Source organism: Paramisgurnus dabryanus, chromosome 22, assembly GCF_030506205.2.
Source record: "Paramisgurnus dabryanus chromosome 22, PD_genome_1.1, whole genome shotgun sequence".
NCBI classification, from domain to species: domain Eukaryota; kingdom Metazoa; phylum Chordata; class Actinopteri; order Cypriniformes; family Cobitidae; genus Paramisgurnus; species Paramisgurnus dabryanus.
Genome location: NC_133358.1, coordinates 15,810,376 through 15,823,281, shown reverse-complemented (window position 1 = coordinate 15,823,281; position 12,906 = coordinate 15,810,376). Strand labels below are relative to the sequence as shown.

The window sequence follows — 12,906 nt, the reverse complement described above, 5'->3', positions numbered from 1 at the left end:
TACTACGTGGCATTTTATTTATAATTGTAAGAATTAAATCCAGTCTGTTTGTCCAGTCTGAACACAAAAGAACAAATATTTCATTTTAGGTCCGTTATTGTATTCACATTTTCCATTAGTAAGGCTTTTCGCCCCGCCCATTTAGCGCAAATATTCCGCGCAGACATGACATGAGCCAATCACAACTCCGGAAAGTCCCTGTAAGATTCAAAAGAGGCGGTCCCCTGTGACGTCTTTTCATTTTATGTGGGAAATGGGAGTTTCATGCTACGCCCTCTGCGTGAAGAATTTTCAGACTCAGATTTAAGCAAGTTGTACTACCGTGCTCGTTTTATTAATAAGCGGGATAAACCGTGGACATGGCTTACCACAACCAGTATAGACCACCTCAATATAACAACGCGCCGCCAGATCAGAGCTTTTTATGGAATATATTTCAGAGGTAAGTGAACACGCGATCACTGATTCCGCATTTGTACGTCTGTCGACGATTTGACAAGCACAGCAGGAAGACGCCTGTTCTTGCAAGCCACGTAACGTTACAAGCAGACACAGATGGACTTGAAAAAATTCATAAGATTGTGCAACTCGTAAAGGCTAATGTATTTTTTCTCTGGAATTTCAGACGCATTTCGGATGGATAAGTTTGAATGTTTTGCTTTTCGGCTGACAGAAGACTTGTCTCACTTTCATTTTCAAGACAACACAGTCATTTAGTGTCTTATGCAACATTTCAACTGAGCATTTTTGCTTTAACCATTAGTTAGTAAAATTAACCGTGCTTTTATAAACATAATTGTAATTAGGTATTTTGGCGGATTGATTACCATGTGTTAGTTTTACTACGTTACATTTATTATGGTTATGGCTCATGTAGTTCTGTGGATTTGTGGTTATTTCACTATAAATATTATAGTAAAAAATATGGTTAGCTACTGTAGTAAAACATGGTTCATTTTCGCAAGGATTTTTTTATTTGAATACCAGTCTTATACCCCACGTTTTAATTACATTTTTACACAACAGATTTGTTGTTGTTTGTCACTATAGCAATGAATTATGTAATACTGCAGAGGGTTGGTTCACTACTGTTTTCACACCGGACGCGTTCAGCATGCGTTATTATTTGTATTAGTGGTATTTGTTCAATCCACACACGTATTTGGCAGTTGAGTTCCGTCTCGCTGTCGTTTCGTCGCCACACAGCACGAGCCTTGTAGCGAATTGCGGGTCAAGTTAAAAATAGTTCAACTTTAAAAACTACTTCGCTAACGTTACCCCGTTCTGCCCTGTTCATTTCATTTTAAACGCAATAAAACGCAGCCTCTGTAACATCTCATTACCACTGGACTCGGAACACGAGCACAAGAGTCCCAAACTGAGATAATTTTTTTAACATAACGTTTAAATCACTCTTCCCATGGAATTCATGTTGAAAGTATATTTTCAAGATTAAAAGGGAGGGATGCCCTTGGTCATATGACTTGGTAACGTGTGAGTCACGAGTGTTTATCTATACCGTCCTTAACCCTTTGTTATATATGAGTCATATGCATTGCATTGCTTAAGAGTTTCCATGATACTAACTTACTATTATACTGCAAGGCAATGATGTATCTGATACTGTGTGTGTAGTGGTTGTTGATTTACAGATGTTTATCTGATGTAATATATTTATCTCTATACATTATTTGATAGATGCGTACCACTTACGAGTACATTTAAGCTATACATTTCATTATGAGATCAAACCCCCATCCTTGGCACTTTTTTCAAAGCAGTGCCCTATAGAGCTACAAAACATAATATGTTGACTGGGGAAAAAACTGTCCATTGGATCTTATGTTTTGGGTGAAACAATGGAAAATTAAGCCACTTACATCACATAATAAACAGAAAAAGTGGGACTTCTCTAAATAGCAAGGGTTAACAGCCTAGATGTTGATATCGTACTTTATGTGAATGAATGTCATCTACGCCATCTATACTGTAAAACAACTGAACAATCTTATTCTTATTTTCACACACAACCCTTATGAAAATTAACTATGGTTTTACTACAGTAGTTTACCTATGGCATTAAGTAAATCATAGTAACCACACATTTGCCATTGTCTTACTACAGTAAGCATAGTTTAACCATGATATTTGTAGTAAACGTATGATAATGCAGATGGAAATCAATCCACCAAAAACTATGCTTACTACACTTTTACTATAATAAAAAACATGGTTTTCATAAGGTACCGTACTATATCAGAATTTTCTTCTGAATAAACACAGTGATTTCAGTTGATCGTTGCTTCTGTATTGCTTGTGTGAATGAGAGTCACAAGTTTAAACATTGACTGGTGGGCAGAGACTCACTGGACAAACAAACCAACAAGACATTCCCTTCACAGTTTACTGTGGTTTTACCCCAAACTAAACTTTCTTTCAAGGTATTTGGTGTTGAGATTATTGAGGCCTCTCTCGGGTCAGTTTCTACTGTTTTTCTAAGGTCTCCCACATGTTTTTGTAACATCTTAGAAATACTGGGGATTTGTTGGTGTGCTAAGACACACAGAGTCATTAAGTAATGTTACATCAAGTTTGTTTCATAATAGAGTTAACAGTGTTTTGTAAAAGTAAATTCTCTTTCTAACATAATCTACACAAAAGGAGACTCTGTTATTTTCACATGGAAAGACATTTCCATCACGATTCAACACAGGATGGTTGTTATGGAAACATGTTTTTTTATGATTCATGGCTTATGTGTAATGGAAAAGACACTCCCAATAGGAGAAATCGTCAACCAGCTCTTTGTGTAGCTAACTTTCCCCTTCTGTGAAATCATTCCTGCAATGTTATGACTGAAGTGAATCAAACCCATCAGCATGAGACTTTGCCTTCATAACATCTGTGACCAGCAGAATGAATGAATGAATGAATGAACAAGCAAACTCAACACACTTGTTCAAAATGTGCCATATTTATTCATGAGATATAAAAAGTGTAAATGTTCATTCAGAATGTGTAACTTTTATCGTGAAGCCTCTGAATCGTCCAATAGCCAGTGCTTTTACTTGAAATGTTTCATTTGATGATGGCCTTTGTTGTACCCACATCCTGTTCTGTGGCTTGTTGGTAGTGCTTGCTTCTCTCTCAACATTTACATTCATGCATTTGGCAAACACTTTTATCCAAAGTGACTTACAGTGCATTCAGGGAATAATATTTTGACTAAATTATGTGTTCCTTTGTGAATTGAACCCAGCACTTACACAAACGTCTACCAATTGCGCCACTGGAACAATCCTATACATATTTTACTGTCTTTTGGTTATTCAAAATATAGAGTTTAACATAATTTAAATTTATTTTGGCTAATAAATTCATAAATATTGGATTTGTTTTCTTCCAGGGTAGATAAAGACAGAAGTGGGGCAATATCAGACACAGAACTTCAACAGGCATTATCGAATGGTATGTTTTTTCTTAATTTATTTGATTCCTATTAGCCTTCATCACACATATTTACTTGGTATTTATTCAGCATCAATATTAGACTCTTATATATAAGTTTTATGCCTAACACAAACTACGAGTATCAAGCAAACCCATAATTTTTCTTAAGGTCTAATTTTATCTCTAACGGCCACCTGATAATGTGAGTTTAGTTGGCACTATAAACTTGTTTTTTAGTGCCTCAGATGAAATTTACATATGTAAAAATTCTCATTTGCTAATAACTACAGAGAAGTTGTAATATGTGTTTTAATATAATGTCTAACATTTTTTAGGCTGTGCTTCTAAGACTTAAGAAAGTGTTCACAATTTTTTACTCCAGTTGGCAAAAGTGCCTGCTAGCTAAATTAAGATCTCATTAGTAAAGCCAATGAGCCAAATTTCTTTGGGAATTACAGTTTTATTACAAAACACAGGCCAAGTCACTGTCAGAACTCATTACGAGGGCAACTATCACATATACCAGTTTATTTAAAAGGCACCTACAGCCTGTAAGTTAACTCCTGTTAGCATTACATTGTGAGCAAATCTTTTAAACATGGTAAGGAGCATCACATTTCCTGCTGAAGTCAAAGGTATTCAGGCCAATCACAACGTACAGATTAGCTGGCCAATTAGGCACACAGAGCATTTCAAATCCATGCGTTTCAGGAAAAGAGTGAAATATGGTTCTACAAAAATGTATGTTATATGAAAATAATGTGTTTTTTAACCATAAACCACGCGAACACATTGTATTATACCAAATACACAAAATAACATTTTTTTAGCAATGAAATAGGTGCTCTTTAAGTCAAATATTTTAATAGCCCTTCTGCTTTATGAGAAAAATATAGGTTTACTACCAAAGTGCGTTAGAAAACCTTAACACCTGTCAGTAGCTGTTATCTACCCTAAGCAGAAAGGTTTATGTGGCCAACGGCTCAGTAAGGTACAGAATTAACAGGAAACTCTGTTATCATTCTTGAGAGCTGCCTCTGTGTTTAAACTAAACCGGTTCAATGATCCCACTACCTGTTCGTGCCAGCGCTGCTGCAGAGCGATGCTGTGTTATAGCACGCTGATGTTGCACTCTGTATTTGTCAGCAGTGTGATGTCATAAAGTGTGTAACATTGTAATTCCTATCTGATGTGTGCCACTGGGGTTTCTTTGTTGTTGTAATATGAAAACGGATATCGTATGCCACAATGTGTAGTGTGTGATGCTGTTTTGCATCCTGGTTTTTAGATAAATGGTTCAGTTGTAAGGTCAGGTCTGTCAGCACTGTTAAAGCCAATGTCTGTGAATGGTCCTCAAGGACACAGCAGTCAGGAGAGATGTGTGATCACAAACACTAGTGAAGTATGTGCTGAATATGTCTAGTGGTAACATCCCTCTCTCTTTCTCTAACTGTTGTTTTTGATGTGGTTATTTAGCACTGACAGTGCTCTCATCACAGACTGTGTCATTTTCAGCTGGTTCAACATATTTACAAGCTCTTGATTTCCTCAGATGATGCTCCAGGCATTTGCTCGAGTAATGCTGTTCAAACAGATTTATATTATAAGGGCCGGAGCTGTAGGGCCTGTGAAACGCTCACTGTGAGAGCTGTGATTTACAGTGTCAGTTTAACCGTATTCTGCCCACCAACTTTAACCATGTTGGTTTATAAATCCACTCCTGTGACCAGCGTATAATGAAATTCACTCAAAACATAAAAACATTGAAATTTCCTATAAGCTCTGGTAATGGGTACATGCTGTAGCTGGCTTCATTCTAGGTGTATAGTGCCTTTGTGGGGTAGCTTGTGGGTTCATTGCATAGGTCATTGCAGTTCAACTTTTCACACTAATATTTATTATATATAATAACATTTAGTACAACAAGTTAAGTGCTTGATAATGGTATGTACAGTATATAAAGGGCTTACATGCAAAACCCTCTATGTGCATATGACATGTTTTCTTGTAAATTAGCATTTTTTTATATTATTATCTCATTTTTGATGGAGGTGGCGTTTAGCGGCTTTTGTATCTGAGCTCCTCATATGCATACTCAATACAGGGTGTATCTTTTAGTTTTTTTGCCATGCTTGAAATACTGGGTGAGATACTGAGAGAACCTTTTTGCATATTAGTTCATTGTCTATCAAAGTTCATTTTAGATGATGAGCCAAACTCTGATTTTTGACAGTTTTGCTGAAAGACAGGGACCCATCGCAGCATTAATCGACATGTACAGTGCCCTCCATAAGTATTGGGACAATAAAGGCAAAATTGCTCTGTTTGCTGTGGAGTCAAGAAATGTCTGACTCTGAACATTAAAAGATGAAAATGAGACAAAAGTACAAAATGTCAATTTTTTACCAATAGGTACAATTTACCAAATCAAAAGAATGACATCATTGGATTTTAATTCTAATGTGAGCATATTGAGATTATTGTCTGAAAAGTGATGATCTGTGTCCTGATGCATTAATTGATTACACATGAAAAGCAGTGAATGCGTAGTATCAGTTTCATCCATTACTTTTGCATACATGAGTCTTGCATTTGTTGACAACAAACGTACGTCAGAATAAAAGGTTGTTGTTCTCTGTTGTAAAGCGTGTACAGTATGTGTTGAAAAAATTTGCATTGATGCAATTTTGTCTTTACTGTCCTAGTACTAATGGAGGGTGTGTCACCAAACATGAAGTTTGGAAAAACTTAAAATAATTTTTTATTATGATATGTGTGATAGTTAACCATCACAATGGCCATGTTTAGTATGTCTTAGTACTTAGTAGTAGCATTCTCTCTTGCATACTTTTTTACTTTTTAGGGATTAGTATGTGAATTAGGACGCAGCACGTGTATTATATTGGAGTTACTGGCCACCTGGTTACTCACCAAAAGTTAGTTTGACACATTTTTGTTGCTTGGTTAGTGTTATCTTGAACATGGCGAGTTTATAACCTAAAGCTTAGACTGCTTTCTTTGAATTATGTAAGATATTACATATAAATTGTCAAGCTATTTTTGATGAGCAGTGAGTTTAAGAATCTGCTATAAAAATGAAAGCCTTGTGTTAAGTCATGCAGTGTTATTGCTAGACTGCAGTGTGTACTTGTCTAGAGGAGTGATTTGAATGTTGTTGTTTTTCCATGATCCCTCCCGAAGTGGGCAGTGCCGTGACTGGAGCCACTGTGCAGGATATTATAGGGACATCTTTGTACCGCTCTCTCTCTCGGTCTCTCTCTCACTCACCTCACTATTCACACTAATTGTAATAGTCAGCCTAATTTGATCAGGGTGACCTTGGTGACTAAGAAAAACAAATTTTTCAAACATTTACTTCTTGAGAACTAAAGGAGAATCTTGATTCTTACCCGATTGTGCGTGTGTGTGTGTGTGTGTGTGTGTGTGTGTGTGTGTGTGTGTGCGTGCGTGCGTGCGTGCGTGTGTGTGTGTGCGTGTGTGTGTGAGCGAGAGGCCATGACTCAGCATAGCCAGAAAGAATTGCTTTATTTTATGGCTCTACAATATTGTGCCTTTTGGTTTTGTAACCCCCAGCACGCCTGCTGTGCTCAGTAGGTGTGTTAAGATAAACTCACTGAAGCAAATGATAGTGTTTAATGCAGAAAGACAGGCTTCACTGTACTGGGACCAGTAAGTGGTCTATATAGACTATAATTTGTGTACACCAAGGTCAATAAAGGTGACTAATGAAGCTTACCTGAAAAATTTTAGCTGACCAACTGATGGTATTTGTAGGGCAATGGAGCAAGTGTTGTAATGGCACTCCCTAGTGATATCATCTTGGGCAGTACAGATACTCAACTATAAATAAACACAAGAGAAAACTTCACAAAGGAATTGCAATGTTGTTGTCATAAAAATGACATGATATCAAACATTAACATGCTAATGTCCCTCGTCTAATTGTGCCTAAATCATTTTTTTATAATATTCAAAGTTTTACTTTTTTAGACAGCTTTTTTCTGCTGGCCTGTACCATGCAAACAGGAAGAAATGATGCTGTTTTATTATGCTGATTGGCTTTATATGAAAACTGATTTTAATCTGTGTGGTTTAATTTTCAGGCACATGGACACCTTTTAACCCTGTGACTGTCAGATCAATTATTTGTGAGTATTAATGCTGTCTTGTGTTTATGTTGACGAACATTTATGATCTTTCTCTTATTTACACTTTGTTTGTGTACTCTATGGAAACTTTAAATGTTTCCTTTTGAGACTAGGGTTGCAAAATTATAGGAATTTTTAAGGCTGGGAAATTAATGGGAATTAAACGGAATTATTGGGAATAAACTGGGAATTTGAATATCTTTAACTACTTAAATGTAGTTTTAAAAAAAATCTACCTGGCACATTCCTCAGTCACATGCACACTGTTTACTAAAGGGCCATTGAGGCCATGCCCTCTGCATGTACTTGTATTCTTCCATAACATGCAAAGAGAATTTATTGAATCCTGCACACAAAATAATGTCAAAATGCTCATCTTTCCATGTATTCACATAAATTTGTATAAAACTTCCTTGCGCTGTGAGTAAACTAGTGTGCAACAACATTATACCATTGTTTAGACAAATACACTGACTGAGAAAACATTTAGGTGAGATAATAAAAAAGTAGTGCCTAAACGACCCTCCCCGCAAAATAAAAAAATCCTTCACATATTACTTAAGGGAGATTCCCCTCCATTTTCCAGTTTTTTTAATCTACGCAAAATTTATTTTTATTTTTTAGTTTGTTCACAGACAGCTTTTTGAAATATTTCCTGCTAGTTTTTCATATATTTATTTTTATCTCACTTTATTAATGACTTTTGTGTTGACCTACAAGTCATTATTGCTGATAATCTGTATATAGCTATTGTGAAATATTAAATATTATCTTTTCAAATTTACAACATGTTGTATCATGTGACAATATGTGACCCTGGACCACAAAACCAGTCATAAGGGTCAAAGCTGAATAAATAAGCTTTCCATTGATGTATGGTTTGTAAAGATACAGTATGAAAATATTTGGCTGAAAATACACAACTATTTGAAAATCTGGAATCTGATGGTGTAAATGAAATCCTTACGTACAGTAAGAAATGTACAAAATGATCTTTACTTAATATCCTAATGATTTTGGGCATTAAAAAAAGTTTGACCCATGCCATGTATTTTTGGCTATTGCTTCAAATATACCCGTGCCACTTTTGACTGGTTTTGTGGTCCAGGGTCACATATGGTAAGCATAGTGATTGATTAGAACAGGAAATGAGTCATGACCTCACCAGTCACATTACCAATGCAATACAATCAATCTAAGCATCTCATGGCACAAACGTGCAATATACTAAAGCAGTGTATTGTTTAAGTTTAAAGTGACAAATTGTAAATAACATTTAATTTTCCTTTCAGCTATGTTTGATCGAGAGAACAAAGGTGGGGTCAACTTCAATGAGTTTGCCGGCGTTTGGAAGTACATCACAGACTGGCAGAATATCTTCCGTACCTATGACAGGGATAACTCTGGGTTTATCGACAAGACCGAGCTCAAACAGGCTCTGACTGGCTTTGGTGAGTAGTGATACTTAGTCGCTTACTTATTGACAGGTATAAGTGAAACGTCAAGGTGATAGATGCATTCAGTGGGGTGTTAGGAAGAAAATCCTGTAGAATGAGAGGCATTAATGTCCAAACGTTTCATGTAACTTTTCACATGCATTTTTCATAGTTTAAATACTCCATGCCCTATTATTTTCCTCTCTTAAACTGTCGAAATTGATCAAAAAATGGTCCCTAGCTGTCACTTGGGTCCCTTTCAAAATATACACATGTGCACCTAAAGAGTGCATATTAGTACTTTAAGGAACAGTTTCGGGTATGTAACTGTTGTTCCCTGAGAAAGGAACGAGACGCTGCGTCTCCCTTGCCATACTTCCTGCGTCCCTGTAACGCCATCTTTGGCAATATTTCAGATAGCAATATATTCTTGACTCCCGCGAAAAATGCTAATCTTTTTTTCATTATTTTTTTTTTTTGCTTAGGTTATCGTCTTTCAGATCAGTTTTACAACACACTGATAGAGAAATTTGACCGTCAGAGAAAAGGCCAGGTGGCGTTTGATGACTTCATTCAGTGCTGTATTGTTCTACAGGTAATGTAAATGTTATAGACAATAATGTGCATAGTGTTGCTCATCAGGGTTACTAACCCTTGTTCTTACACATTAACTTCATATCCACATTGCATTTCTCACATGGTGAGTGTTTTTGTATATTAAGGTGAAAAATGTGACTAAAATTTTTATTTTTTATTTGAACAGAGGTTAACTGATGTGTTCAGACGATATGACACAGACCAGGATGGTTGGATTCAGGTGTCATATGAACAATATCTCTCAATGGTCTTTAATGTGGTATAGCACAACATCGGCATGTCTGCACTCTCGTGTGCCAAACACCAAATGTCCTTCTCTGTAGTCTTCCAGCAGATGACTCAACATTATCCTCTACAGGAGGGTGCGGGGATGGACCCTTTATGACTCTTTGGTTCTTAATGTCTGTTTGTCTGTTAGTAGTCATATCATATTTCTTTATTAGGTTAACCATATTATAATTATTGTAAGAAAATCACCCACTCTTCTCTCTGTGTTTGAGGAATGTCGACATTGTGAAAATCATATTTAGACCAGTTGCATGCTTTCTGATAAACCTCCTTAATGTCAAAGCATGAACTAATGTTTGTTTATTTTTTGGCTAAATTTAATTCATGTTTACAAAGTAATACTGTGAGAGCAGGTTGTGTTTCGCCATGAAAAAATCCTGTCTTTGGATTGACTCTCAGCTCTTCCATGTATTTGTAAAGAATTATATTTTTAATCTGCACAGTAATGTTACAAATTCAACATATTATTTTAGGATGGAGGTACATATGTTTTGTATGCCTTTTTCATGCATGATGCCTTACAACTGTACAAATAACAATAAATATGTTTTATTAAAAACTGGAAATTCAACTTGTTTGCATTTCTTGGAATATTTTCTGATGGATTTTTCATGGTGGATATGGTTTTTAAGGATATACACCTAGTAATAGTGTCATAATGTACGAAATACTTTGTATTCATGGCTCAATGCTGCCCCCTGGTGTATACACATCCTTACATTTCTACAGTAAGCATTTTTGGGCGACAAAAACGTTTTTCCTTCAAAGGTTACCACACTTCTGAAGCCACGCTATTCAGAGACTGAAGGAATGATCCCTTGCTTTAATGGTCAGCAGGTTACTTCAGGGAAGGATGATAGTGGCTGTTGTGGATCCATTTCTTGATTTTTATCACTGATATAACCTGCTGTCAGAGACTGGATATGTGGTTTTAACAGTCACTGTGTGAATGGGTTGCTTTAAAAATAAAAAAAGTTGTTTAATGAATTTGCAGAGTTTTCTTTACCCTTATATAAGTACGGTAACTTAGAAAATAATTTTTATACGAACATTTTTTTAGTATGGAATTAGAGTATTATTCCTTTCAGGTTTATTGATAATTTTGTTAAGATGTGATTTTTGTTTTAGGTGATGCGACATGTTATTTTCTAGCCTCTTTATGAATTGTAGTGGCTGTGGTATTGAGAGGGCTATGATCTATGATCGCGCTTATGGCACACACTGCTGAAAACTCCATTACAAATTCCAATGGTTTCCATAGCGATAAAAATACCATTATAAATCATCAGCTGTTTACAATTAAAACTGTATTTTTGGGCCTTGTTCCAGTACATTATACGATGTTCTATTGGTTCCCATTCACCAGATAACCAAATGGCAAGTAGAGACCAACAGACACAATTACAATTATAAATAATATAATTAATTTTATAACCAATGAAACTATTCACATTTCTGGTTTCTACTGTTACAAGCAGAGCAATAAAATTGGGTGGAGTTTAAAGTAAATGTGATAAGAAAAGTTCACTTTTAACCTGTGTTCAGCAGTACATTTGGTAGGCGAGTATTGTTTGCAACTTCAAGAAAATACACCAAAAAACATTGTATTTTACACTATGGTTATATTCGTGTAAAACGAAAATCTTTTATGGGAATCTCTCTGAAATAAAGGACTGAAAGAAGAGTAAGATCAGGTAAGATAAAATTACTAAAAACGACAACATGTTGTGTATTTATGTTGTTCTTGTAAACAATATATAAAAACTAAAAGAATATCATTACAATAAAACATTATGGGGCGGTTTCCCGGACTAAATGCATGAGTTGCCTTAATTTCTAAACACCACATTTTTAACATATATCAGGCCCATTGTTTTGTCTCAAAATGCACACCAGTATAGGTTTGTTTGTAAGCAGGGGTGCTGTAAAGTGGGGGTAAACAATGACAATTCTCAGGGCCCACGAGTAAGAGGGCCCCCAAAATTGTGGTGCTAAAAAAATATTTAATAGTAAAAATTATTAACTTTAAATTATTCTATTTGCTGTTTCCTGGTATAAAAAAAAATGTATTTGTTTAGGAAACACAAACGTCCGTGGGCCCCTTTCCCCCCTCTCAATTATCATAAAATGGTTCAGTCCGCCCAAATTGTATAATCCAGGGGCATGTTCAATCTCACACCGGTGCGCAACGTTTTGCTACGGTTTCCGGGTTGAACGACATGTTTCCTGGAAACGGTGTGCAACGGAATGCAACAGGTTTTAGAAGCGTTTTCTCTTGTTTAGTGGGTGTGTCAGAAATGTCAGCCCAATCAGCGGCAAGATGTATAAAACCACGCGATAGTAAAGAGACAGCTCTCTCAATGGGTTCAAGTTGGAATGTTGTCTTTCATTTTGGACAGCAAGGTTAGTGATTGTAACATCGAGGGTATTTTACAGTATTAAACACACATTTATAACGATTTCATCAGGCTTTAGAAACATTTAAAAAAGAACACAAAGAATGGCCTCTCAGCTACCGTAGTTGCAACTCTTGCGTCATCACAACAGGGTGTTCAATGCATCACCGTTTCAGTTTAATAAACGTTGTGCAACATTTTGTCGGGGCTGAACGCAGCCCAGGCAACACAGCTTGACTTCACTTAGCGCCGGCAAAATATCAACTTGGCAAAACTCGATTTAAACAGCGCAAAATGACTGCCTGTGGACGTTATAGATAGAAATGATTATATTTCTGTTTTTATTCACACAATAAATATTTAAACTAGTTTTAATGAAAATGCATGTAGTTTTAGGAAAAGTCAGGGAGCAGCAAGGCTTTATGATTTATTTAGACAAAGTTATTGACTATGCAAATTTCAAAACGGTCAAAATGACGCCTTGTTCGTTCTAGTGTTAAAGATAATTACCACACTGCAAAAAATGATTTTCAAGAAAAACATTCTTAGTAGTTTTGTCTTGTTTTCAGT

At 36.0% G+C, this 12,906-nt stretch overlaps 1 protein-coding gene across 1 annotated transcript; it reads left to right on the top strand.

Moving 5' to 3' along the window:
* Positions 1–260: 260 nt before the first annotated feature.
* On the top strand, positions 261–10,511 carry pdcd6 (programmed cell death 6). Its single transcript, XM_065294927.2, has 6 exons — positions 261–442; positions 3,407–3,468; positions 7,575–7,619; positions 8,912–9,070; positions 9,541–9,650; positions 9,819–10,511. Exons 1-6 carry the CDS (start codon positions 360–362, stop codon positions 9,915–9,917), a joined length of 558 nt encoding a protein of 185 aa, XP_065150999.1. The 5' UTR covers positions 261–359; the 3' UTR covers positions 9,918–10,511.
* Positions 10,512–12,906: the final 2,395 nt, after the last annotated feature.

Excerpts from the sequence above, each read along its gene's own strand:
- pdcd6 (XM_065294927.2), top strand. The coding sequence starts at position 360 with ATGGCTTACCACAACCAGTATAGACCACCTCAATATAACAACGCGCCG. Across the intron at positions 7,620-8,911 it reads GACTGTCAGATCAATTATTT|CTATGTTTGATCGAGAGAAC; the intron begins GTGAGTATTAAT and ends TTTTCCTTTCAG. Across the intron at positions 9,071-9,540 it reads ACAGGCTCTGACTGGCTTTG|GTTATCGTCTTTCAGATCAG; the intron begins GTGAGTAGTGAT and ends TTTTTTGCTTAG.